We start from the raw sequence: 27,374 nt of genomic DNA on the forward strand, positions 1-27,374 counted from the left end.
CAGCAGTTTGAGAGTGTACACAATTTTAATTTGAACGTTGTGAGTCCTATTGAAAATGAAGTCTCACTGATATATGAGCATATTTCAACCCAAGTGTTATCACACGATGACATTATTGAGACGAATTTTGACGAAATTAAATCAATTATTAGGAAACTCAAAAACATGAAGGCTCCTGGTAATGATGGAATTTTTAATATTCTTATTAAAAATCTTCCCGATGTTGCCTTGAGACTCCTGGTTAAAATTTTCAACAAGTGTTTTTCATTAGCTTACTTCCCAAAAAGATGGAAGAACGCAAAAGTAATTCCTATCCTGAAACCAGATAAAAATCCAGCAGAAACATCAAGTTATCGACCAATTAGCTCACTTTCTTCTATCAGTAAACTTTTTGAAAAAAATATCTTGTTGAGAATGATGTCTGATATAAATGAGAATTCAATTTTTTTACCAGAGCAGTTTGGATTTCGTCATGAACACTCAACTACTCATCAACTTGTAAGAGTTACGAACATGGTGAAAGCAAATAAATCTTCTGGGTTATCAACTGGAGTTGCTCTTCTAGACATAGAAAAAGCATTCGACAGTGTTTGGCACAAAGGATTAATAGCAAAAATGTCTGATTTCCAGTTTCCTATTTATTTGATCAAAATGATTCAAAATTATTTAACTGATCGTACTCTTCAGGTTAGCTATCAGAATAGTAAATCTGAATTGCTACCCGTACGAGCCGGTGTTCCGCAGGGTTCGAGCGTAGCTCCAATCTTGTATAATATTTTCCCTTCTGATCTTCCAAATCTACCCGTTGGTTGTCAGAAATCGCTATTCTGTGACGACACAAGTCTGTTTGCCACAGGTAGAAATCTAAGAGTGATCTGCAGTCGCCTACAAAGAAGTTTAAATATTTTCAGTGATTATCTGTCTAAATGGAAAATTAAACCAAATGCAGCAAAAACGCAATTAATTATCTTTCCTCATAAGCCAAGAGCTTCTTTTCTTAAACCAAACAATAATCACATTCTCATATTGAATGGCTTGGAATTGACATGGTCTGATCAAGCTAAATACTTAGGTTTAACGTATGACAAAAAACTCACTTTCAAGGATCACATTGAAGGAATCCAGGCAAAGTGTAATAAATATATTAAATGTTTATATCCTCTTATAAACAGAAATTCTAAGCTCTGTCTAAAAAACAAGTTGTTAATTTATAAACAAATTTTCAGACCAGCCATGCTTTATGCAGTACCAATTTGGTCAAGTTGTTGTTCCACCAGGAAGAAAACGCTTCAAAGGATTCAGAATAAAATTCTGAAAATGATTTTGAAGCGTCCTCCCTGGTTTAGTACAAATGAGTTACACAGACTCACAAATATAGAACCATTAGATGTAATGTCACATAATATTATAAGCAAATTCCGACAAAAATCGATGCAATCTTCAATTGAATCGATTCGCTCTCTGTATTAGTTAGTAAGTTAGTATATAAGTTCCTTTTCCCCATTACACAGTAGGTTTACAAGTAGGTTTAGAATTTTCCCTACACAAAAATCTCAGAATTGCGGAAGCAAATAATGTCCTCATGGTAATAACCAAATCATATATATAATAGGGCTGAAAAGTCACCACTTGTGGCTGAACACCCAATTTAAATCTTAATAATTTAATTTTAACTCATATTCCAACAAATAGTTATTTAAAAAAAAAAAAAGTTGGAGCAGAACTCAGGTTCCGAATTCAGTTTCTAAACTCAGTTGTAGGATTCTGTTCCAAAATTTCAAAATTCAGTGGTGGAAAGTCCAGCTCCATGTAAAACATAAGAAGAAATAATCGATTTCCAACCATGATTTTCCTTTTATACTCGCCCGAATGAACATCAGGACTAATATGTGCCTGACTACATATCAACTAATTACGACTATACCGGTTTCCGACTTCGGAAGTAGCGGTTTTCACTACGATCTCTTCGATGTTGTCAAAGTTAGATTAAAATTAAAGGTCTTCTGAATTCACCGGACCGCATCTAACCTACGGTCTGGTCTCAAAATTATCTTAAATTGTTGATCTTGTGAGTTGATGTCCAAACAAGCTTTCTTGCTTTTTTTTCAAGAGACGGGGAAAAGTATTTTGAAGAATGCGAAAATAATATATACGCTTATAAGAAAAATAACAATACATCAATAGGACGATTAAAACACGTTGCTTGTTACATATATGTGCCATTCAATTTTTTTAAATCCTGCTACTAGTACTGTTACAGTATTCAACAAACGTCTACCACGTACACTTGACACCGTTTCATGCCGGGTGTCATTTGTCTGCATGCTGCACGAAAATCGATATCGTTAGAGTACGGGATACCCACGTTACTACCGTGCACGATATGCCATCATCGGTACCTGAGCCACAGGTGTACTCACTATACTACCTTACTATATTATTCGACTACCCTACTTTCATCTAACCAACGCCGTAGGATTATCCATTAAACGATACATGTAATCACGAAACCGACAGAGGATGGTGTTCTTCTATATATGTACTACTCATTAATATGCACCGAATGGATGCCATCCATCTACGAACCCACCTACATGCAGTTCGCAAAGCAGCCCAACGCTAAAGTCAATGCCAAGGATTTTGCGATTCGCTTGATTCGGTGATTTATTTTTAACCCAACTATAGTTATTGCAGTTATGCCAGCTGTTGCTTCCACGACGACCACAACGACGCGTGTTCGAATGAAAAAGCCGGACAAAATCTGGAAATCGTGGCCGGAGCTTCCTAGAAGAGTAATTTTAAACAGTTCAATTCTAAAATAAAAATCGAATACAAATGTGCAGTGCTGTCAAGACACAACGCTTTAATAAAATTTTCACATCACTGACTATTGATTAAATATATGAAGCGATAAGTTATGCAACGCATAGGGAACTATTACAAAAATAGCAAGACTGTTTGTGAAAATCTTTAACATTTTATGGAATTGATTTTTGCTTGCAAGGTTAAAATTAAATACCCACAAATGTTCCTTCTATGCTTCAATTCGAGTTGTCGAAAATAAGGTGCATAAATTATATCAAATAATACCAATAAGTGATTGGAAAATTCTTGAAGAAAATTGTATTGAACTAGAGAGAGGATTTTTTACAATTTCCAGTATTAGTGCATGACTTGTCCATCCGTTCAGTTTGAATAAGCTTTAGCATTAATTCGTTCTACGTTTAATTTGTTATATTTGATCCTTGTTTCAATAGTTCGTATCAATTACATTTAGCGCTTCTGTGCACTAACTGCGACGTAAACTACAGAGCCAGACATGCTTTAATTATTATCAAAAACTGGTTGTAGGCAAGGATGCCTTTTATCGTATCAAAGAACGTTCACTGGCAACTCTTCAACGATTGAATCAGTGCCATCAAAGAGAGACGGAAATCATCGCAACAACAAAAACCCGGCATGGCTCATTTAACATAGAATCGACACCAGTGCGAGAGCGAATTTCTCTCGATGACATTTCTGAGAATCAAAGGTTAGCACGCTGCTGTGGGGATCCTCTCTGAAGCAACAAACGGTTGCTTATTCTCGTTTCGCGATTCGATTCTATACAGGCAGTTGATAATTGCGATAGAATCATTTTACTATTGCCGCTTATTCTAACTATGTGCATATAACCTTTGTATAAGTTGTGTCTATGAAAATGAATGTGAATTCTCCACACAAGGGTTTTGAAGTATATCTATGTATGAGAATCATCAAGCTGAATCATCGACTCGATTTTCTGCGATAATTGTCAACTTGCGATTCTCTCTTGGGAAATTCCACACAGAAACGATCATTATCGGACTGTAAATTTTTTTATGGGCGTGAAATACTCAGAGTATGAAGTGGAGCGAAGAAATGTAGCAAAATTCTCTCACGGTTCATGCATTGAGAGACTCGAGTTCCTTTAGCATCTTCTACCGGATTGAAAATGTTGTATACAATATAGATAGCAATATAGCAGCTTCTGTCAAATTTTCGACAATCACCAACACTGGTTGTAGGTAATGTTAGAGAAATAGCCGCGAGATTGTCGTAGGACTGCTGTCGACAAGAGACAGAAAAAAAATTAAAAATGCTCATTTATTTTGGTACATTGTTCTACTAATTGTTTGGATTCTGAAAAGAATCGAAAGTTACGTTTTCTCCAACTTTAAACACAGTTAATAATTATTTCCTCGAGCAAAACTTCGAACATATCGGATGCCTCTCGTTTGGCGAACGGCGCACAAAGTAAATCTGCCACATGCTTGTGTGCCCTTCCCTACAGTGCTAACGTTCCGCACCGAGTCGTGACAATCAAAATTGTTCTAGATTTGCACTAAACTGGTGATCTTTACCCTCGATTTGCAAGGAAAGTAATATTAATAGTTCTTTAGATAACATTTAGAGCTACAAGCACGGCGGCTTTGTATAATGTATAATGTTAATCGTTGTCCACTTTTCGTTTTCTTTTTCATCTATGCAAATGACCACCAGTAAGACGACGCAATCGCTCTTGTTTGAAACGAAACTGGTTTTGCGAATCAACCGCAACACATCTGCTCGCACTGCCGATTATTTCCAACCTGAACCAATTTTTTTAAAGAACTTTCTTTTTCGTTTGTAGCTTTTTCACAAATGGGCGGTTCCAACGGCCACGAAAATAGCAAATGGCCACGAAAATTATTAAAATGCTGTACGGGATTCATAAGGGCAATCAGAAGAGCCAAATTGTGAAATTCTCTCCGACATTAAATACTGTTCGGAACATTTTTCTCAAAAGAATTTCGCACAGCAAAAAGTGCACGAAGCTAATCAAATTATTCTAGATTTGCGCTAAACTGATGATTTTTACTTTCGATTGGCCAAGAAGCAATCTTAATAGGTTTTTAGATAACATTTAGAGCATTTTGAACGGCTACTTTTGTATAATGTTCGCCATCGTTGTCCACTTTCCGTTTTCTTTTCTTCCAATGCAAAAGACCAGAAGCTGGATTGTGCGATCACTCGAGTTTAAAGCGAAACTCACACAGCGAATGTCTAACAGCAGATATGCTCACAGAAGAACTAGTTGTTGTTTTTTCCGCGTTTAGGCTTGTAGAACGGAAACGGAACATATTCGCCATTGACTGAAGAACCAGTTGGATAATGCCGGGTGTAGTTCGACTGTCTTGACGTAGATGGCAGCCTGCGCACCCAATGTGTATCCGTTCAAGGATTATCATAGACTGAAGCTAGCGAAGGTTCAACAGGGTGTATTTCAGTTCAGTTTTGTTCAGTTAAAATCATCTTTATTTTTTTTACTTTTTACATCTTTATATAATTTACATTTTAAGTGATTCTATGTTACATATTTCATCTTTGTTAGAGTACTTGGTTTGTTTTGTTTCTTATTTCGTATTTATATATTGAATTTCACTGATTTAGTGTAGTTGTGGTTTAACAGGGTCTGTTTATAGATTCGGTTGATTGTAATGATTCGTGTTTGGACCTATTTTTCACTATTTGAACAATGTTTCGCAATAAACGTGGTGTTAACAACAATCGTACATCTTTTTCCATTCGTTTCGTGAAAGAATTAGAAAAAATACTCAAACAGGGAAAAAGCTCTAATACAGAAATCTAGAATCTAGTAGAAATCTAATCACCCTATATTTGGAAACGAATATATACACGTACTTAAAAAACCCTGTAATAATTACATTTATTAGATGCACATAAATGGTGCCTCAGCAGTTCACGCCAATTTACGTGGAAGAACATTTAATATTGTGTCTAATACTCCATGACATGAATTCATTGAAATAAAAAAAACGAATACTGATAGCAACCACCGCAACCAATTTTACAGGTGACTTAATCCCTCATACGATGTAATTTATAAAGACCTAATTTGTCAAGTGACGGAAAATTTTATTTGTAATGACTTAATGTTAGATGAGCTTGATTTTTACTGGTCTCGACTATAACTTGCGTTCTGCTAACAGTTGCGACTGTATGCATTTAAATGCACCTTTTTCCAACCCAGCAGATGTATGCTTCTGTGGCTAAGTCGATTAACAGACGTACTTGCGATCCAATGATTCTCGTTTCAAGTCGCGGTGGTTGCTATCAGTATTCGTTTTTTTATTGATGTGGAACACATCTTTATTATCTATATAGTGGTGCAAATCAGAAACTCAAGAAAAACTACACGTAGAAATGTGGTCAGGTTTTAAACACATACAGCTCAGTCTATTTTGTATCAATTATTAATATTATTTCATCATTTGATAGGAAATATTTCTACGTTTCGATTTGAATGTATCAACCCACGTCATTTATATATGATTGAAATTTTGATTAGTAGCAAGCAGTGTCCTATGTGGCTGCTAAAAATCTTTGGCATACCGGATTTCCCTGCCATAGACGACGGTTTTGAAGGAGTAAGCGATGAATCAAAGAGAGAGCATCGCTCTGATTGGTCAATCGATGCAAAAGCGAAGCTGTTGGAAGCACGCGAATCTATAAATAGAAGTGAAATTAAAGCTAGCGTTTCAGTCCTACTCGTAGCATGCTAGAGGTAGGTTGCTGCTAGACAGCAAGACAAAAAGTGCCATAAAACGATTTGAAGCTTTGGGACTGAGGCCAGTTGTTAGCGTAAAACCGTGTGGCTCGTTGTGCGTATTACATTTCTCTCCATGCTCTCTCGTAAATGTGTAAAAAGTTTTGATATTTCCGGTTACAAGTTTGACTACATCACATAAAATCCAATAAAGCTATCGTTTGTTTGGCAGCTTTGCTGAGCCGATTTTATTTCTCTCTCATGTTTCGTTACGTTACCAGGATACAAGAGCAGAAGAAATGGTGCCGCCGTAGAAATGGACTTACCATTACAAAAATAACATTAACTCAATTTTTATCGCGACAACATATATGTTTTTATGCACTAATCGCATCTAAACTAAATTATCTAGGCATTGTCAGGATAGATTTTTGATCCATGCTTTTGAAGGCAAGATATTCAATGAACAAGTTGAATGTTGCCGTTTTCAGCTATGGAATTCTTCCTTCAGAAAAAAGACTTTCCCGACCACTAAAGTCAATGAATCATTCTGAAATTTTCACAGAATAATCTAAACTAATTTTCTAAGAGATTGTCAGTTGGGTTTTTTGATATTCGTCACCGTTTCTGAAGAAAATCAGATTTGAAGTGTGAAAATAGCCCTGAGAAATTGACAACTACCCCTGGATAAATTTTGAGTGCTTAAGATTAATTTCTAATTTATATTAGATTATCTCGATTGATAATGAGAAATAGTTTATCGCTTCAACCGAAATCGCAGAATGGTAGAGAAACTTAACGCTAAAAAATCTGCTTGCATAAAAAACTTGAACACAAGTTTGGCGAAGAGAAGCTTAATTATCGAAATCGCAAGTATGTACAAAGATATAATTGCATGCATTTGGGATATTGGTGTAATTTCGTCGGTTATAAAACAAATGCAAATCAAGACAAACGATGTTCGGTGTTGGTTCGGATTGATTCAACATTTTGATTGTAGATCATTAGAAATTTTGGTTGCCTTGTTCCACATCAATGGCTCGAACAACCCCATGTTTTTCAATGAATTGTCATTGTCATGTCATGGAGTATTAGACACAATATTAAATGTTCTTCCACGTAAATTGGCATGAACTGCTGACGCTCCATTTATGTGCATCTAATAAGATGTAAAATCACAGGGTTTTTTTAAGTGTGCAGAACACGTTCCGCGTGAACTTTCCCGCTGCTTAAAAGCTGAACAATGTATTCTAGAAGCTGCTAAAAAGTTCTTTTGGTTCCTCACGAAACTATTATGTGCTTTTTCCTCTGTAATTTATCATCTTATAAGAAGCACATGAATGGAGCGTCAACCTTTACGTAAATTGTGCAAGAACATGTAATATTGTGTGTTTGGAAAATTCCACGGCATGAAATTCATTGACATAAAATAATAAATACTCATAGTATTATAAAGCGTCCCTGCTGGCCAAAACTTAAACCCCTTCCTTTTTTTAAGCCTTCTTTGATATACTATTCTCTCAATTATATAGCTTTATAACGATTATTAAAACAAAATGTAGCGTTGGGAGAATCGAAAATGTTAATTCCCGATTGCTATTAGTTGATTACGACATTTCAAGGGGCATACTGCAGTGATTCTACTAAGGACATCCGTAAATCGATTGAGCTACAGAAGCACATAAATATTGTGTCAGTATCGATATAGGCTTCAGCAAATTACCAGTGAAGATGATAATATGACTTATCTTTACATGCTTCGAATTGAGAATAAAAATTAATCCCGACGCTCCTTTTATGTGCATCTATAAAGATGTAAATTTTTCTAAGTGTATACTTAACTTTTCAAACGGCGCAATATTCCACTCGAACAGAATTTTACAAGTTCCGAATGTATTTTGCACTAGGCTACCAAGTGCCGCTGTATGGATTTATCTGTATCAATGATTCATCAAGCAAATATGGGTTGTGTTCTGTGGTTCAGTCGATTAGCTGACGTGCTTTGTGATCTAATGGTTCTTGGTTCAAGACGCGCACTGTTGCCATCGATATTTTGTAGGAAAATCTACGCCGGTAAAAGAAGCGAAATTGCAACAGGAACGCTTTCCTCAATTTATATTTGCAATGCTTGCAAGTATAAAAGAATTAATAATAAAAATATAAAAATATGAGCAAAAAATTGTTTTTGTTTTTTAACTCTAGTTCTTAGTCAGGCCAAGTAACCAATTACCGTAAGCAAACAAATTCCTTGATTTGAAATCTTAGGAACATTTTTTTTTATTTGTTTCGATCATAAATACTTTGGCAAAGGAAACTTGTTGCTACACTTACCCATTACGCTTTATCAGTCCTCTGTCTTCTGTTATCAATTGATTGGGCACTCTTAAAAAACTATACATTGTTAAAAAGTTTTTAAAAAGAATTCTTCAATTCTAACCTTTTACGACATGGAAACAGATAGCCAGTGAATCTATTCTTGGCTTAGTTTTTTTGCCGCCCAATGTCCCACGGCTTCTAGACAGATTCTACACGGTAGACCCCAGCTTCCGCTATTTCAATTAGTTTTTGTCGTTTGATTTATTCAGAACAGTTATCAAACGTCAATCATATCGCTTTCGGCGTAAGAATAAATCGAGAATTGAACTGACAATAAAAACTGATTATGGAAAGGACTCAGATTCCACTGAGATTCGTGGAAGCAAAATCGTCAACACTTTGCAATATGACACCAACAATTACTGCTCATCTGAGCAGTCATCCAGTGCCGAAAAAAAATCAAATTATTATATCAAAAGGCAGCCGAAGTGATGTCACCTTCGCCTACGAAAAAAAGGTGAAAAAAGCTCGTTTAGTTATATTTTTATACATGTATAGATGCTCGGTAGGTTTATGATCCTTGCTTAGCTATACACCGGTGTATCGCGTGCCAGGAGGTTTTTGCTTTTGTCACTGCTTTGAGCTGGGAGCCAATTAGCAGTCAACAGTCAATGTCAGGAGTTCAAGCTTCTCCAGACCACGTGTTGCTGCTGCAGGTACTATGTGAATTCCATTCTAATGTGGCTGAAAAACAAGCATAGTTGGTTGAATGAACGAAACCATGTCGTGTGTCTTTCTTGTTCGTATCTTGTTTTATCAAGTCTCTATATTTTTATACGAGAACATTGCGTGTTCACTTAGCGTGAACATTTGAGGGACCGTTTAGGATTGTGTTTTCCGGTACAGTTTGTTGTCGTTTTGCTTTTCCACGGACAAACTCCGCCGAGGATTGTAAATCAATCTTTTCTGATTTAGCCTATCAATACCCCGCCAAGCTTCGTCGATAGCCGTTGGCTACCCACCGAGATCAATCAATGTCTTGCTAGCTGTGTATTTAGGCGGTTTTATATAGCTATATATAGAATTTTTGGAGAACAAATATTGATCAAACCTTTTCGTTACTTGATAATCTGACTTCATTCTTCTATCCTATTCTGTTTGAATCTTTTGTGATGTTTCTCCAATGTTTGATTTAAATTTTAATATGTTATAATTAATTCGCATTCACTACATTACTGTTTTTCGATTGATGGCCAATGATTGATGTTTGATCGAAAAGCTGTTGATTGACCAAGCTGCAAATGAATATTGATTAAGTAGCCAGTATTTTAATCAGAAAAATTATGTCAAAATGATTTCTTAGCGAAGTGCTAGTGGTGAATGGGTTGGTTTATGCTTTCACGTGTAGAAAGTGGCATTGAACTTTGTCGATTGTTACCGAAAAGGCCAATCGAATAGATGCAAGCAAATAATTTATTTTTCAATGTTGTCTCAGAAATTATTTCACTCTTCAATGATATTTATAACTCTTTTTCCAATTGAAGACTTATAAATTTCGCACGTGTTTTTATTTGAAGACTACATGCTATCATTGATTTTTTACAATTAGTAACTAAAGCTAAAAAACGAATAAATCTAGACAGATGCGGTTGCAGTATTCAAATTGTGGCACCCATCGTTTTTGCAAAAGATGGCGCCACCAATAGATTCCAGGCAATAGTTTCATATCTTATGTATCACATTGATAGCTCGGATATCTTTCAACAGCATAAAATCATTATATTTATGCATTTCTATCGGTATTCGTATTTGCACGAGTAAAGTCATAGTAAGTTAAAGACTCACGTCGGTCCGACGATCTTCTAGCCGATCTTTGGCATTGTGCTACAGGGTCCGGCACTCGAAGTGTAACCAACTTCAGACCGCTCGCGCAGCTGACGTACGGGCATCAGCTCTCTAGAAATTTGCTAAATGACAGTTCGGAGTTGTATTGTTTACAAGCGCAAGAAAGCATTTTGCCAAAAGTGAACGCGAAAAAAAAAATCAGTGATGGATTTAAAACGTAATAGTGTGATTGCTTTATATTTAGATGGAAAATCACAACCAGCGATTGTTCGTGAGCTCAAACACCTTAAAGTGAATGAAGTTTCTGTTTATCGCACCATAACTCGTTACAATAATACTGGTAGCATCGCAAAACGTCATGGAGGTGGTCATCAAAAGACTGCAACGTCACGTGAGATGGTTCAAAAATTGAAGAAGCGACTTGAACGAAATCCTCGACGAAGTGCCAATCAAATGGCAAAAGAACTGAAAATATCCGACCGTAGCATCCGCCGCATACTGAAAAATGATCTGAAGGTCAAGCCTTACAAGATCCAAAAGGCGCATGATCTCATACCGAAGCAACAACAAGTTAGACTTGAGAGAGCGAAGGAGTTGCTTCGTTTGGCCGAAAGCGGTCAATTTCCGAACATTGTATTTTCTGACGAGAAAATTTTTCCAATTGAGCAATTCGTAAACTCTCAAAACGATAGGGTTTACTTGACCGACCGCTCATACGAGAATTTGAGTCATCGATTGGCCACCAGGAGGCAGCACCCGCAACAGATAATGGTTTGGGCCGCTGTAACCGCAGATGGGCGCTCTCCAATCGTTTTCATCGAGCCTGGCGTCAAGGTAAATGCGACATATTATCGGGAAAGTATTCTGGAGGTTGCTTTGAAGCCGTGGGCAGACAAACATTTCGGTGGCAGACCATGGACGTTTCAGCAGGACTCGGCACCGTCTCACAAAGCTCGAGTGAACCAAGAATGGATGAAAAACAACGTTCCGAACTTTATCACGTCCACACAATGGCTCTCGAATTCACCAGATGCGAATCCAATGGATTATTCTCCTTGGGCCATTTTGGAGAGCAAAGTCCGAACTAAAAGATACACCAGTCTCGAGACGCTGAAAAAAGTTATTGTCCGCGTGTGGGCCAAAATACCTGCAAGTCACATTCGGGCAGCTTGCGATTCGTTTTTTGACCGTCTCAAGGCCATAGTCAAGGCGAAAGGTGGTCATATCGAGCAAAAGTGAATTGATTCTGAATTTTGTATTATTTTTACACATTTTGTACTTTGAATTAAGTAAAAGTAATTTTCCAAACTGAATTTATGGCCTTTTTAATTGGTTACACTTCGAGTGCCGGACCCTGTAGAGTGGTATAAGGAAATAGAAAAAACCTCCTCATAACAAACTCTACAAATCCTGTTTATCCTGTAGTTCCGGAACCGGAAGTAGTATCCACAACAAATTTAGGAATTCCGTATGAAACTGTAAGACTTTTCCTTTGAACCCATAAGTTTATGAAAATCGATTTGGCCATCTTGAAGAAAAATGAGTGAGATCTTTTTTGCAGTTTTTAATCACCATTTCCAATTCTTCCTAAATCGGATTCAGATGACTGAAATAGCCGAAGTTGGTTCGTTTGCCAGCAACAAATATGACCTCCAAACCGGAACAGTTTTGGTCCTAGTTAAACCTAGACTTACTATCTCATGCTCTATTTCGATTAAATCAATTAAACGAAATCTAACAAACGAAGTGAACCTGCGTTTCTGTTACTTCTGTATATGTAAGTCAAGCTAAACAGCATGAATCAGCAGCATAAAGCATGTAGTATTATTATTATTATTTTTATTGTTATAATAATAATAATAATAATAATAATAATAGTAATTATTATTATTATTATTATTATTATTATTATTATTATTATTATTATTATTATTATTATTATTATTATTATTATTATTATTATTATTATTATTATTATTATTATTATTATTATTATTATTATTATTATTATTATTATTATTATTATTATTATTATTATTATTATTATTATTATTATTATTATTATTATTATTATTATTACTATTATTATTTTTGACATCACTTCTCCACCGTCACGGTATTACTGTACTAGCGGCTGTGAAAATTGCATATATTTTCATATGAATATCAATTCATTGACATTCTTTTATTCCTTCGGTCCCATTTATCATAAAATAACTAAACTAGCACAGCACCGCCTTTTACCAATATCACACATTAGTAGCAGACATCCGTAACCGTTTCGTTTTCTTTATAGCGTGTACTAAATCGAACAAAGCACGCATCTTAAGTTGTGTGTTTTCTTCTTCCACCGTACCACCACGTACCGGTGTTGTGCATATTTTCATTCTATATGGTGATTTGAATACTTTGATACTCATCGCACCGGAGGTCAGATCCGGATGAAATTTCACAGTAGCTTTAATTCAAACCAAGGTTTGTGAAAATCGGTTCAAGCATCGCAGAGAAATCGAAGTGAATTTTATTTTTGGAGTTTTTCTTCACCACTTTTGGTGCTTCCGGAACAGGATAAGGAGGGACCAGTAGTGCCGAATTAAGATTTTATGGCCACAAACCAACAAGCTCTGCAAACTAGAAGTATTTATCAGACAGTTTCATGAGATTTGTACTTCGTTGCATCGTTCGTGAAAAAATACTAATGAAATTGATAATTTTCCACTTATCACGCTTTAGTTCTGGAATCGGAAGTCAGATCCGAACGAAATGTTCGAGAAATTTTCAGGGAACTATAAGACCTTTCATTTAAATCTTAGCTTGTGAAAATCGATTGAGCCGTTTTAGAGAAAATTGAATTCACACTTCTTCTCTAATTTTCATATATTGCTATGTCACTCCGGCACCGGAAGTCGGATCCAAATGAAATTGGATAGCAAGCTATGGAACCATAATACCTTTTATTTGAAACTTAGTTTGTGAGAACCGGTTCAGCCATCTCTAAAAAAATGAGTGCATATTTTTTGGTGTATATCATCCTATATCTCCGGAACCGGAGGTCGGATCGAGATGAAATTTAATAGCTTGCTATGGGACCATAAGACCTTTGATTTGAATTTTAGTTTGTGAATCGGTTCAGCTATCTCCGAGAAAAGTGGGTGCATATTTTTGTTACATACACACAGACATTTGCTCAATTCGTCGAGCTGAGTCGAATGGTATAAAACATTTGGCCCTCCGTTAAAAAGTCAGTTTTCACAGTGATTGCATAGCCTTTCTATATCTGAAAGGCAAAACTGGAGAATGTAGAAGAAATCAATCACGGATAATACATTCAATGTATGATCCAAACACTAACTTCAGTTGTTTCTGAAAATTTAGTGACAAAATCTCGAATTTTGATAATGAATTCCATGTGAGCGGTATGTTAAGTACGCTATAAAATTTTATCTTGATACGACTTGTGGTTCCGGAAGATTAAAGAGGTTTTAACCTTAAGGTCATTCGCCTCTTCGGGCCAGCAAAACTTTCTGGCCCTATGTGAGAAAATATCCTTATTTGTTTGTAATCGAATAACAACATTCGGAAGAGCTTACCTCTCCGTTTCCTTTATAAAAATGTTTTTTATGTTGCAAATTTAATGAACTGTAGTAATAATTTTTTGATAATAATGATCTGTAGTAATGATTTTTCCCGAGTGATAGTGGAATGAACTTTTTCTTATCATGATTTTCCCAACACGGATCTCGGGCGCTGAAACGCGTTCCACGAAGCGATTTCTTTGATCGACCGAATAGGAAAAAGTCGCAGGGAGCCAAATCAGGCGAAAGCGGTGGTTGCTGCACGGTATTCGTTCCGTTATTATCCAAATGTTCACGGATATCGATGACGTTGTGTGACGGTGCGTGATTGTGGTGTAAGATCCACGAGTTGTATGCCCAAAAATCTGGTCTTTTTCGGCAAATTGCTTCACGCAAACGTCTCATAATTCTTTAAAAGAAACTTTCTAATTCCAACTCCAACTCCAACTCCTCTGCTATCTTTCTAATAGTCAATTTGCGGTCACGTCCACTTCTGGAACGTTCGTGCCACTGATAAACGACTGTTTTATTCAGAGTATCGTTGCCGGAATACTCTCCTAAGATTTGCAACGTCGTCGCACATCTTAGGAGAGTGTTTCGCACGTGTACACGCAATTTATGTGTACAAAAATATAGTCTCTGTTGAGGGAAGCCATGTTAATGACTTGGAAAAGTATCACTCTTAAAAAAATGAAACTGAAATTTGATAGAATATCAATGACAGATATGCAACCTAGAAAAATTTTAATCGGGTGTCTGAGAGCGCCACACGGTGGTGATTCCGGTAACTTTTTAATCAAGATAGTATACTCAGTCAGAGGCAGGTAACTCTTTTGTTTTCTCTCTCATTCTCATATTCCCTATTGAAGTAAAAATTGAATAAAATCCCTATTGAAGTAAAGTAAATATTCCCTATTGAAATAAAGTAAATTTAAATTTTTATGCTGTCCGATTATTATTTAGTCACATCGTAATCAGGCAGTGACAGGAGAAATGAAGACAATGTCAATTGCTTCAGCAATCAATGAGTGAAATGTCCAGAGAAATTTAAAAATCGGAAAAGGACCGATGTTAGTAGGTCAAGAAAATTATCAGAATTTATTGCTCATCTTTAGCCGATCACGAATAAAAAATAGAAAAAATAATTATGAATATATCAATTCTCGAGAAAGTCAAAAAAGTTTTTCATATTTTTGTTATAACAGTGTTGTTTGATCCATCGAAAAACAGATTTGAAAAATCAAAATGAATTGAGAAAATAAACATTTGTCAAAAAATTCACCCCAGATTGAAATCGAACCAGCCAACTATTTCCACCCGTAAAATTATTGCTTTTTCTCACTTCACAAGGAAACACATTTTCTTTCTTATCGTTCAATCAGTAAAGCCGTTTGATTTTCCCTGTATATTTTTAACCTCTTAACACATTTTTTTTCTTATCGTTCAATCAGTAAAGCCGTTTGATTTTCCCTGTATATCTTTACCTCTTAAATATCTTGAATAACTAAGACTTTATGACAACGATTTCTAATAGCGAGATTATACTTGAAAACATATTAGGTATTAATACTCCCCAAAATTGAATTGAGATTTAAGATCTTCATTTCAAATTCATGTTACTCTTGGTTGACTTTTTTTTTGAGACTGCACAGAATCATGCAGGTTGCAACAACTGAATTGAATCGATGAACAGATAGAATAACCTTTTCTCAATTCTTAATAGAATAGAAACGTGTTTTGTAAAAACTATCGTTTTGCACAAATTTTCAACACAAAAGTCTATTGTTGCGTATGCTGTATGGCATGTAGTACAATCTTGTTGAAACAAAATGTTTTCTGAACCTTTGAAAAATATTTACGCTAATATTTGGAAAGTCCACGAAAGTCTACGAGGATGAAGGGGGAGTGAAAAGTACCAGATTTTTGGTTACGTGGTTTATTAACGGTCCACACTCTCTTTTCAAAGTGATTACCATCCTAACTTGAAACTCGACAAAACTTAAGGAACTTTAAGCAATTCCCGGAATATATTATTCAGCTAGCTCCATACTTACTTTCTAGCAGAGGAAGTTTTTCGACGGAACTTGTTCTGTACTTTCAAGTTGGAAAAAATTTCACCTGTACTTTTATGCAGTAAAAAAAGTTCAACCGGAATTAAACTGAACTTTTTGTGAATGTGGAAGCAGATTTTGTTCTGATATAGTAGAACTTCTGGTGTGATGTGAAAAGTTTACAAACAAAGCCTGATGAAGTTGGCTGAAAAGAAATTTGAACCTGGTAATAATAACTCAGTAGCAAAAAGGTGCGAAGAAGCGATGCTGCCTCTTTAGATATTTCAGTTTGAATAGCATTTAACATTATTTCGGTGATAGCACGTAAAACTCTTTTTTTCATTTCTCTGTACGACCGATTCAAATTCAACCGGTAGACAATAGAAACACCTGAGCTAGGGGGACCTAAAAATAATTCTTAGTCCCGAAACGTTAAAAAAGCGCTCTTCAAATATGTCGTTCAAGAGTATCAAATTTCGATTACTCACACTTATTAGTTACATCTCATCCATAGATGAACATTTGTTGCTCTTGTTGCTCTACACAATGCACTATCGAAAATTTGTGTAAGTTCACAATTTCACCTTATCGAATAGCTAATAGGTAATAATTTTATTGACCAACCTTTTAAATACTATAGGTCAGTTGTTCAAGGCATCAACTAAAAGTTGTTTATAAACGCAAAAGCGAACAAATTTATCGTTTCTTCTAAGGATCTTGAAAAGCAGAATGAATATTTGATTCTCCAGCTCTGTCATTTTCACCTTCTGTCGGTGCCCGACTTCTGCTTGTGTTTTCGAATACATTTTTAATCTGTTTTTGTATTTTTTTTACTCTATTTATTTTATCAAAAAAAAACCTATTGTGGACCGTTCGCAACAGTCCGTTCCATGAATGATCTACACAGTATACTTTTTTCCGTTACATTTCCTTGCAATCAAATATATTAATCATCATTAATATTCAGCTGACTGTACACACGAACTGATCCATAATATGCCCATAATATACGAATCATAAATGCAGTGCCGGAAACCAAACTGATTTAATCTAATGAAAAAATTCTCTTCCTTCCCATCCATCCGCAGACGAGCAACGATGACCCGGACACGGTGCAGCTGGATGATGAAATGGAAAAGGTGTTCGGTTCGGTCGGTACCGACAAGGAAAAGTTCGAACTAAAACGACTCAAGGACGATGTGCTGGTCGATAACTCGCCCCTAAAGTACGACGATACGCCGCACCGCACAGCAGACCAGCGACCGCTACTGAAAGCATCCAACCAACGCCCGATGGACGGCACAGCGGATCCGGCTGGCAATAACAATGGCTCGCCGCCAACAACTTCCCCGACCAGTCCGATATCATTGTCCTCGAAGAGCGGAATCACCACCAAAGCGTCCTACGATACCACCCTGGCGGACAATTCGTCCAATGATTTTAGCGAAACTGTCCATGACGAACCGCTGGTGGACCACGGGACGCTGCAGGGGGAACAATGGGTAAGTAAAACGAATGTACATTATGATATAATAGGTTTATTTCGTGCACGACGAAAAACTGCTTAGATGGTAATGACAAACGGGACTTTAATAAACTTCGGTAGCGTAACGGCTAAATTTGTGCTCATTTTGTAGCTTGGATTATATCTAAGAATAAAATTGTATTGCTGCGGTCTTTTCGTGCGACAGTTGGACTGATAACGCTGGTTCGCAATAAAATCTGAACTGATTAAATTTGGAATAAAACAAATTTGCTATGAGTTCAAATCAATATGCATTTTTGATTTATTTAAGTGTGCATTATTAGTCATCCTAAAACTAATTTCAGCTACTTAACTAGGTTTCATGAAGAAACTTCGAACTTTTGAAAATACTCCAGCCATTAGGGTCTGTCTGTAGACTTCTCTACAATCAATTTTGCAGCTTTTGTTCAAAAATTTCGACATTTTTCTATAGTTGTAGCTTGTTGTAGTTTATATTGAGAGAATTCTCTCTTCACAAGAGCGTAAGATCACTCGATTGGTCCCAACTCCCGGCTCAATTGGTCGCAACTTCATTCGCTTAATAACCTTCCAAAACATCTTTGGCGTAGTGACAAGATGCCAAATTAGGCCAGAAGAAGAGGGATCGTTATTACTGCGTAAGATTAGTAACAATCGCTTCATTAGGCCGTCTCCACGGTATATTTCCTTGTTTACCGTTCCGGTAGTGACTAAGCTTTGGCTTGCTCGACCACAGCTGCAGAATGCCTGCTAAACCAAATATTTTTCGGGGAGCTTTGTCTTTCAGCATGTAAGATTCATCGTTCATTATCACGCAGAAAAAACTTCGTCAAATATTCGCGATACAACGTGCGAGATTTTGGACGGGTCACATTTAAGGGAGCTCAAAACGTCGTGACATTTTCATACCTGAACTGTTATATCTGCTGTGACCGCTCTGTGACGTTGAATTGAGTGCAAACGGCGGTGTTTTTATTACCGGTTCAATTTCAGTTTTGAACTGCGTTAAGTAATTCGCATGCGTAAATATATTTTCAAGATATTTCTATCTGCTTTGAAAACTGAAATAAAAATCGAAGTAAAACGAATTGGAGCCTTGTTAGCGACTGTCTCTCGAAAATTGTTGAAATTCGAAAGAGTTACTGTTTATTGTGGCTAGCCATTCTCAGATTGTAGAGAATAGAACAGCTACCGGTGAGAGCATTCGGCGACATTCACGAGAGAAAATTCCATGAGACCTACGACATTTTTCATCGTTACAGTCACGGCGAAGTACAGTCGGCGACTGCTGCCATTTGTGCGGTTTGACTGTCTGCTGTTTCGTATCATTCGCCAGTACCATTCGCAACCCTAGTCACATTCTATTTATCATTACGGTCTGGTACAGTTTGCACCTTGAACGACTTCATACCTTGCAGGTGCTTAGAAGTATGCACGAAAGTTGGATACATCCTTATTTTTCTAGGCACAGTACGTACCGAATGTTCTGGTCTCTTCTGCAATATTTGTTTCACCTTCGCAACCTTCGGGTGGTTCCTGCCTAATTCGACAATGGAAAAATGCACTCAATTTTCTCCAAAGATAGCTGGATATCCGACTTCCGATTCCGGAATTACATGTTTAACATATACGTAAAAACCTGTTTCAAGAGATCAGCTAGTGTGTCATTCCTGTTCTGGAAACTGTTTAACATCTAAAAGTCTTGATGTAGATTTCATCATCCTGCACACTCTAATCAAACTTTATCAACTTTTTGTGGGAACGACCGACTTAATTTGCTTATCACAAGATTCAGAGTCAACACCAAATAACTTGTGATCCGACCGAATTGCTAGATTTTTAGTTCTAAACAGGGTTGTAGACGACATTTTTTGGATGCTGCAGTTGAGATTCCGCTTGTAACACTCTGATCACTCTTCGAGACGTTTTTGCGACACTCGGCTGTCGATCATCTGCCGATTTTGACTTACTAGCTATCAAAAACGATCTCCGAATACTTTTATTACATTAAGAACAGTAAATTTTGTCACATTCACAAATTTCGACAACTTTGCAAGCGAGTAGTATGGAATTTCGCGATGCGCAAGCAAAATTATGACGGGTCGCTACTCGTGCCTAGATGCCATTTCCACAACCGCGAAGCAAATATGAAAATCAAACAGTACCCGTGATACTTGTTGAATGCGACATAGCGTACTCAACAAATTTAACCCCTATTTCAATAAAGTCAGCTTGCAATTGTAACGCAATCGATTTAATTAAGACAAATAAATTTTATGCTTCAACTGTCGCAAACTGTTGAAAATTGAACGCAATAAGAGATGTCGGAAGTTTAAAAATTCTGCGTTTCTCGCCTAACGACAGGTTTAAGATAGTGATCTGCAGGAATACCGCGCTCATTCAGGATTCCATCCGCAGCACTTTATCTTGAGTTTGATATTTTAAATTGGATTGAGTAGATCATACCCAAGCTTTATTCTGGCCTATAAAACATTGTTGCAAACAATGTTATTATTATGATTCCTATGCACAGAGACTGTCAAACAAAGATTCAGTGTAGTTTTGGTTACCAAACTGAAAGATGGTATAATTATTACTAAATGAAAAGATTTGTGAGTTTTTCTAACGATCATAGAACCAAATACTAAAAGTATAATATAACTTAAATTTGTGTCTTTATTTTCCATTTGGAAGACTCTGAGTTTTTATTTAGAACCATTAATGTTTAAAGAAAATCCTTTTGGGTAAGAGTTGAACACACTCAATAATTTCAGTAGTTCATGAGTTCATTACGCTGTATTTTTTCAGAATTTTAAAAAACGTGGACGGGTATAATATCAGACTTTAAAAAAAATAAATCATTCGGAAAAGCATGCGTCTCCATCAAATTGTCATCACCCGATGGAGACGCATGGTATTTAGTTCTAATATCATATATCACATGCCCTTAGAACTAAATACCATGTGTTTCCATCTACAACTTGAGTTCAGGGCGTAAGAAAGAATTTTCATAAGGATGGACCAGTGAGAGAAACATGAATCAGAACTAATGAATTGACAAATATTTAGGTTTTAATATACGGTTTAAAGTTTTTATTCATGAACTGATAAGTCATTTTACATTTATTGTATTCAAATCAAATAATAACTATATTTAGTAAAAATTTTAAAGGACAATTAAATTATAGTTCTTCTGCAGAAAAAAGTATTCCTAGGTACCAAGCGCAAAATCAAGGAAAATCCAAAACAAGCGAAATCTAAAAAACTATCCATTTTAAGGTAAAATGTTCGTCGACGTTCTGTATCACATGGTATGAAAAGCCAAGTTGCCTGAAACTGCTCAACAAGACAGCTAAAGTCAAACGGCTTAAGCTCATAAAGACGGATTAATCAAACTGGGATCGGACTGACAGTAAATCCGTTGAAACAAAATGTATGAGAGGGAAAGGCTTTAAAATATAACACCTTCCCACTCGAATATCGTGGTGGTGGTGGTGGACTGCGGATAAGGATAGAAGAAAAGTAATACGTCACCATAAGTAATTATCCAACAGCGTATAAACTACGGATTTCAAAAGTTGCTTGGAGATCATACGTACAGCTGAAATTGGACAGCTACAATCGGCAGGGCATGTCATCAGGATAACGGACGACAAATATTATAAAATGGTTCTAGAATGTGATTCGGCAGACTCAAGAAGAAGAGAAGCATAGTGAGCAAGGTGGATCGATCAAATGGAGGGTGACGTACGCAGTATCCGAGTTTTGAATGGCTGACAAAGAGTGGTCGTAGTCTGAGCTGTTTGGAGACGACTTCTAGATACAGAATAGACGGGCTTGAGCTGATACATGAGAAAAGTACTTCATGAATGACCACCAAATGCGATTAACTATGTTTGCGAAAGCCTATAAAGTTCGATTGACGATGCGAATTAATACGTTCTTTTAGGGTCTTCGGGACTTGCTGCAGGCGTCTCGACTTATTTTCTATTTGGTTTATAGTATTTCTTAGGACTGCTAATAGCTAACCTCGAAACCTTCAGACTATCCCGAAAGATGTTGAAATTAGAAACGAATCACAACCGTCCGCTGGCACACATGTTCGCTAATGCATTCCCTACATCTTTGCTTGATAAATCGACCCAGGCGTGCGGGCGTGTGTAAATAACATAAGGAATAAAAATCTTTTATCATTATTAATTACGTCAATACTCAAGCCCTGAGCTCAAGTAGATGGAAACGCATGGTATTTAGTTCTAAGGGCATGCTATATATGATTTTAGAACTAAATATCATACGCCTCCATCAAATTATCATCATCCGAATGATTTATTTTTTTAAAGTGATATTACACCCGTCCACAAAATTTTTAAAAATCTGAAAAAAAATGCAGCGTAATGAACTCATAAATGATTTATTTTTTATGTAGAGTGATACCAAAATTGTAAGCGCGATTAAAAAAAATTCGAAAATTTTGAACATTTTTTTTCACATGAAATACATTTTGAAAAATTCTGAAAAAAATCAGAAAGATTTTCCATAACTTTTAAAATATTCCTGATTTTTTTCATTTTTTTTTTGCTAAAGAGGATATTGAAAAATTTAAATAAAATGGAAATCAAAAGAACCATCCTAACTCCACCAATATGGGAGTTGAATGGTTAAAATTTTGGGAAAATCATCTCCAATATAAACCCTTTTAAACAGCCTATATCAATTTTTGTTCTGTTTGGGGGCAGTCTTTATATACACCCTTTCAAATAATTTGCGATCAAATGTCTCCGTACGACATATTTAAGCCTTTTTTGATCAATTTTGAAGCACCTTCGCGTAAAGTTTATGTCGGATTCTTCAAAAACAGGTCACAGATCACTTTTTCGTCTTTTTCCGCCAATACACCGAAAGAGCCGCGATTTGGAAAGTCGTCGACATTTTTCACCTTTTTATAACGATTCACCCACTTACTCACAAACTGTTTCGACATTTTCATGTATTTCCCCGCGGCAGCTTGGGTCATTTTGGGACCTTTCGGGTGCGAGCACAAAAAAACTGCCTCGAAGAGCGTAGCGTACGCGTTACGCAATTTGGAAAAATGCTGAAATCGTATTGTAAACAATAGTCAGCTGATTTATTTTCGCATTGCGTCAAGTACACCACTGCCCTCTGTGTTAAAAAAAAATATCGCACCATTCCACTTTACCGATCGCGAGTAATCGTGACCACGTTCTTATGTAACAGACTGTAATTTGCAAAACTAAATACTAGCGGTTAGCTTCTTTAGGATGATTACATGAATGTAGAATTCGTTGCGAAAACTAATTAATTGCCAGAAGTTGTCAGTTGTTTCTGTATCAGTGCTATATAAAAAACCTATGAAGAATACACAATTTTCATTCACATATGCCACAAGAAAATACACCCGAAGTAAAACTTTTTTCCATTACCCAACGGAAAGACAAATTTCGAATCCGGGAAAATCGTTCTGTCAACTTAGCTACTTTTAATGTGATTGAACACAACTCAGAAGGAAAGATCTTGGAATACGGTTTGACTATGCACGGGCGGTATGGTTCACATTTAAATCCTGTAATCAAATACCGCACTTATCAAGCCTTCTATTTTTCTGACCCAATCTTTTCTCGATAAGACTTTTTATTGAAGTATTGAAAAGAAAACTAGTTTCTTCGCCTTTTGTCTTTACTTTACATTTTAAAATAAAATGCAGAAATGTTAAGTCGATTCATAAAGGATTTTACCTGTGGGCGGTAGAAGGGATAATAACAACACGGAACGACCGAAATCAGCATTTTCGCGAAAAATTTAGTTGATTTGCTGATTTTAGTTAGTTATTTTTTGAAACAACTAAAAAATTCTTACTTTTGCTAATTTAGATTTTTTATTCTCATTCCCTTAATAATAATAAAATATTTGTTGAAATAACTATTTTTTTAGTTGAATTCACAAATTAAACGTGCTGTCATTTCTTAGCTAAGGCACATTTCATTTCCATTCAACTAATTTTTTAGTTGAATCAAAGAAATAAAATGTTGTTTTCAACCAATATGAATGGTTGAATTGGCTTCTGCAATCTGCAGCTATATGGCGCCCTGTCATCAAAACGGTAACATCGTAATGACTACTAGCCACTAGATGGCACACTACTGCCGAAAAAATTTCAGACGCGGTTGTCTTTTCCATATTGGCAGGTATAAATACGATGTTGTATTGGAGAAAAAGATTTAAACGAAACATAAACATCTTTTTGAATTTTTTTCTTCTAAATCACTGTTTTCTTCATTCTCACTGAAAACTTTGAGCACTCGGAAAACAAAAACCGAATACAAGTAGTACACCGGACGGCGCAGCTCGGAAGGTTTGAAGATACAAAAAAACTTCATCACAATTAGTGTGAAACATTCGAAATTCACTTCACTGTTCCGCGTAAAAACATTATTAAGCACAATCGCTTCAAGTGCGCACAAATTCTGAATAAATACGATTTCCACTAACAGTTTACGACATTTTTACATACCGGTTTAGAAATTTAAATAAAGATATATCGAACACATGCGAAAAACATCAAAACAATTTTCAAGCAGTTTCAATAAGACTGTCCTTTTTAGCTTTTTAATGGATTGTTTTGCTTTGACACTTCTCATGAGTTTTTGGCTAATAAACTTGTTAATAATACCCATTTCAGTTTTGTTTTCTTTGTGCTGTCCTTCAGTAATGATGGTGATAGATAAATAGAAACAAATTTTCTGATTTTAATAACAAAATTAGTTGTCAATGAGAATTTCGTGTTGGATTGAAATATTGCTGGGTTGTGTCCAGGATATTCACCAACTAAACACATTCTCTAAAAATAAGAGTTTTTTCAGCAAAGTAAATTCTCAATTTTAACTAATTTTATAGTTAATTTGGAAATTTTGTTGTTAAAATCAACTAATTCAAAAACAGTAATACGAATTAGGCGCCGAGCTAATTTCGGTCGTTCCGTGAATACAAAATTGGCGTTCGACCAACCAATCGAAACCCCTATTCAATCTATTCTATTTATTTTCCAGTTCAATACCTTAATTATAATGACATTTGATTAATCTTGCTTTACAGGATTCGAATGCAAGACGAAATGTTCGCTTTGATAGCAAAGATCGGGACACCCAGTTTGAGGGATTGCAGATTGAGGACAGCAATGAAGAACGCAGACGACGTACGGAGTAAGTATCGGTTGGAGTCGTTTTACACCTTTGTGAGCATTGTACAAAACTATCCTTTATAAAATGGATCAATTTTCCTTAATGCGTGTAGACGTCACCATCATCACAAGTCGAGAAAATTCTCTCTGCAAGAATACCACCCCGAATGGAGACGCACTAGTGGTGCCGAAGGAATAAATTCCAACACTAGACGTGTTTCTGTGCAACCGGAGGACGCAGCACTGCAGGTTCGTTATCAATGTGGATGCAATGCGAAACATATCGACATAACCGTATTCCAATTATTCTAATCACAGGAGGCTGACATCGATGAGTTAACGTCGCATCGTTCGGATGACCCACGGGCGCTTCGCCGTCATAAGGTGAGCGCCCAATCACAACAGAGTGGACCCTCGGTGGTTAACATAAACCGGAAGGAGGGAGATAAACTGCACCAGCTTATTCCGCCTAATAAGTTCAAAAAGATGTACGATCACAGCCCTCACGAAGTGTTTGTTCAGCTGGATGAGTTAACCGGAGCCGGTGAGGAGCGCGAGTGGAAGGAAACGGCCCGTTGGATCAAGTATGAAGAGGATGTTGAGGAAGGTGCCGACCGTTGGGGTCGCCCTCACGTGGCCTCGTTGTCGTTCCATTCTTTGCTAAATCTTCGACGTTGTCTCGAAACCGGCGTAGTGTTGATGGATTTGGATGAAAAGGATCTTCCTTCGGTCGCGTATCGGATTGTGGAACAGGTGAGTTGACTCTTCTTCAAAGGTTATGCGGTTGGTTGTTTGTATTTGGATGCAATGAGTATTCATTGGAAACATACCCGCTTTTTCCATTCACAGATGGTTATAGACGAACTAATCCATGAAGATGACAAACCGGTGATCATGCGTGCTCTTCTACTTCGACATCGACACGTCAACGAACACTCCCACGGTGGGTTCCATTTCGGTCCGAAACGGAAATATAGCAGTTACAGCAGCCTACAGGTAAGCTGTTTTTAGCTGACACCAGAAAGCCTTCGCAAAACAACGCAAACATGTATATTCCTGAAACCATCCAGTCAGTCACAAAACTATTCGAATATTACACTCATCTTGGTTCAACGGAATAATAGCGTTTTCGTTTTCTACGCCTTAGTAACTGTAACTACAACTCACTCGAATTTGGGTGTAAAGAGAGTCATTTTTTCAGATTTAGTGTTAAAAAACGAATTCGCTATAAAATACTTTTTCCGCTCCATATCATATCCAGTCATTATTGGGAGCACTTTCAAGCACTCAATTGGAGTGGTGCTCTGCATTTGTTTGTACAAACGAAGCGGCCTATCAATTACAAACTGGTCGGACCAAATAAGAATAGATTACTAATACATAAGTCATTTTCACTATCGCAATCATAAACCACTTATTTCTCATTCGACACCGCCCATCTCGTGCACCCTGTACATTGTACGACCTAGATCGAATAAGTGGTGCTAGCTTTTATCTTTATTTACGAATTGGCACAAGATGTATGTAGCGAGAATCATTCAAGTAACGCTGAACGACTGGATTGTCTTGATTATCACTGCGATTAGCGCAATTGTAGCATGTCGCATCGTCACTGAAAAAAAAAAATTAATGAACTTCACGTGCGAGTGTATGAGTGTTTGTTCGTTTGTAGAGCCGGTATGTAGAACTGGTACTCTTTTGATATTGAATTTCTGCGGTCAACCGGAAACAAGTTCATAGTCATCTATATTTCATCGGCACGATATGGATCAATAAACGGGAGTGTCTTAAAATAGAACCAGAACCTTCAATAAGTATTTGTCACATACACAAACTGTTTTGCTACTTCGAAGCAGTTAATTTCTTCCCATCTCATTTGGAAAACACGTGATATCATTCTGACTAATAACATAGTCAATTTACTGTTATCAGTAGTCAAACTTAACGAACCAACGGAAGCGTGCCGTTTGTAGTGTCGCGTAAGCGAGAATACTAAAAATAGCCGACACACCCCTGATTAATTCCAACATTCGAGTGTTCCGGCGATGAAAACTATGAATACGACGATGATACTTAATAAATGTTTCATAATGATTTAATTACGAATCACATCGAATACCTGCTCTTCGACAGGTGGTTGTATAATTGTCTAAAATTCATGGGCAGTACAAGCAATTACATAACCTGACATCAATTGTTAATTTTATATAATTTAGGCCATCTTAAACGACCAACCTAATTTTGTTAATGGAAGTACAAATTATTGTGGTGTGACATACTTTTCTCATAGAGATTGGATATACAATCACTGTCGAAA

At 36.5% G+C, this 27,374-nt stretch overlaps 1 protein-coding gene across 8 annotated transcripts in view; it reads left to right on the plus strand.

Moving 5' to 3' along the window:
* Positions 1-27,374, plus strand: part of LOC131437834 (anion exchange protein 3) — a 198,884-nt gene that overhangs the window by 131,463 nt on the left and 40,047 nt on the right. For all 8 annotated transcript variants that reach the window (XR_009230835.1, XM_058607451.1, XM_058607446.1 and 5 more), the window contains 5 exons: positions 17,444-17,857; positions 24,973-25,079; positions 25,171-25,306; positions 25,376-25,810; positions 25,907-26,053. Coding sequence is in view for 7 of the 8 variants with exons in the window: in XM_058607451.1 (XP_058463434.1) it covers positions 17,444-17,857; positions 24,973-25,079; positions 25,171-25,306; positions 25,376-25,810; positions 25,907-26,053 (1,239 nt within the window). In the remaining variant the exon portion in view is untranslated. The remainder of the gene's footprint in view (positions 1-17,443; positions 17,858-24,972; positions 25,080-25,170; positions 25,307-25,375; positions 25,811-25,906; positions 26,054-27,374) is intronic.

The sequence above is a fragment of the Malaya genurostris genome, chromosome 3 (assembly GCF_030247185.1).
Source record: "Malaya genurostris strain Urasoe2022 chromosome 3, Malgen_1.1, whole genome shotgun sequence".
Taxonomy (NCBI): Eukaryota; Metazoa; Arthropoda; class Insecta; order Diptera; family Culicidae; genus Malaya; species Malaya genurostris.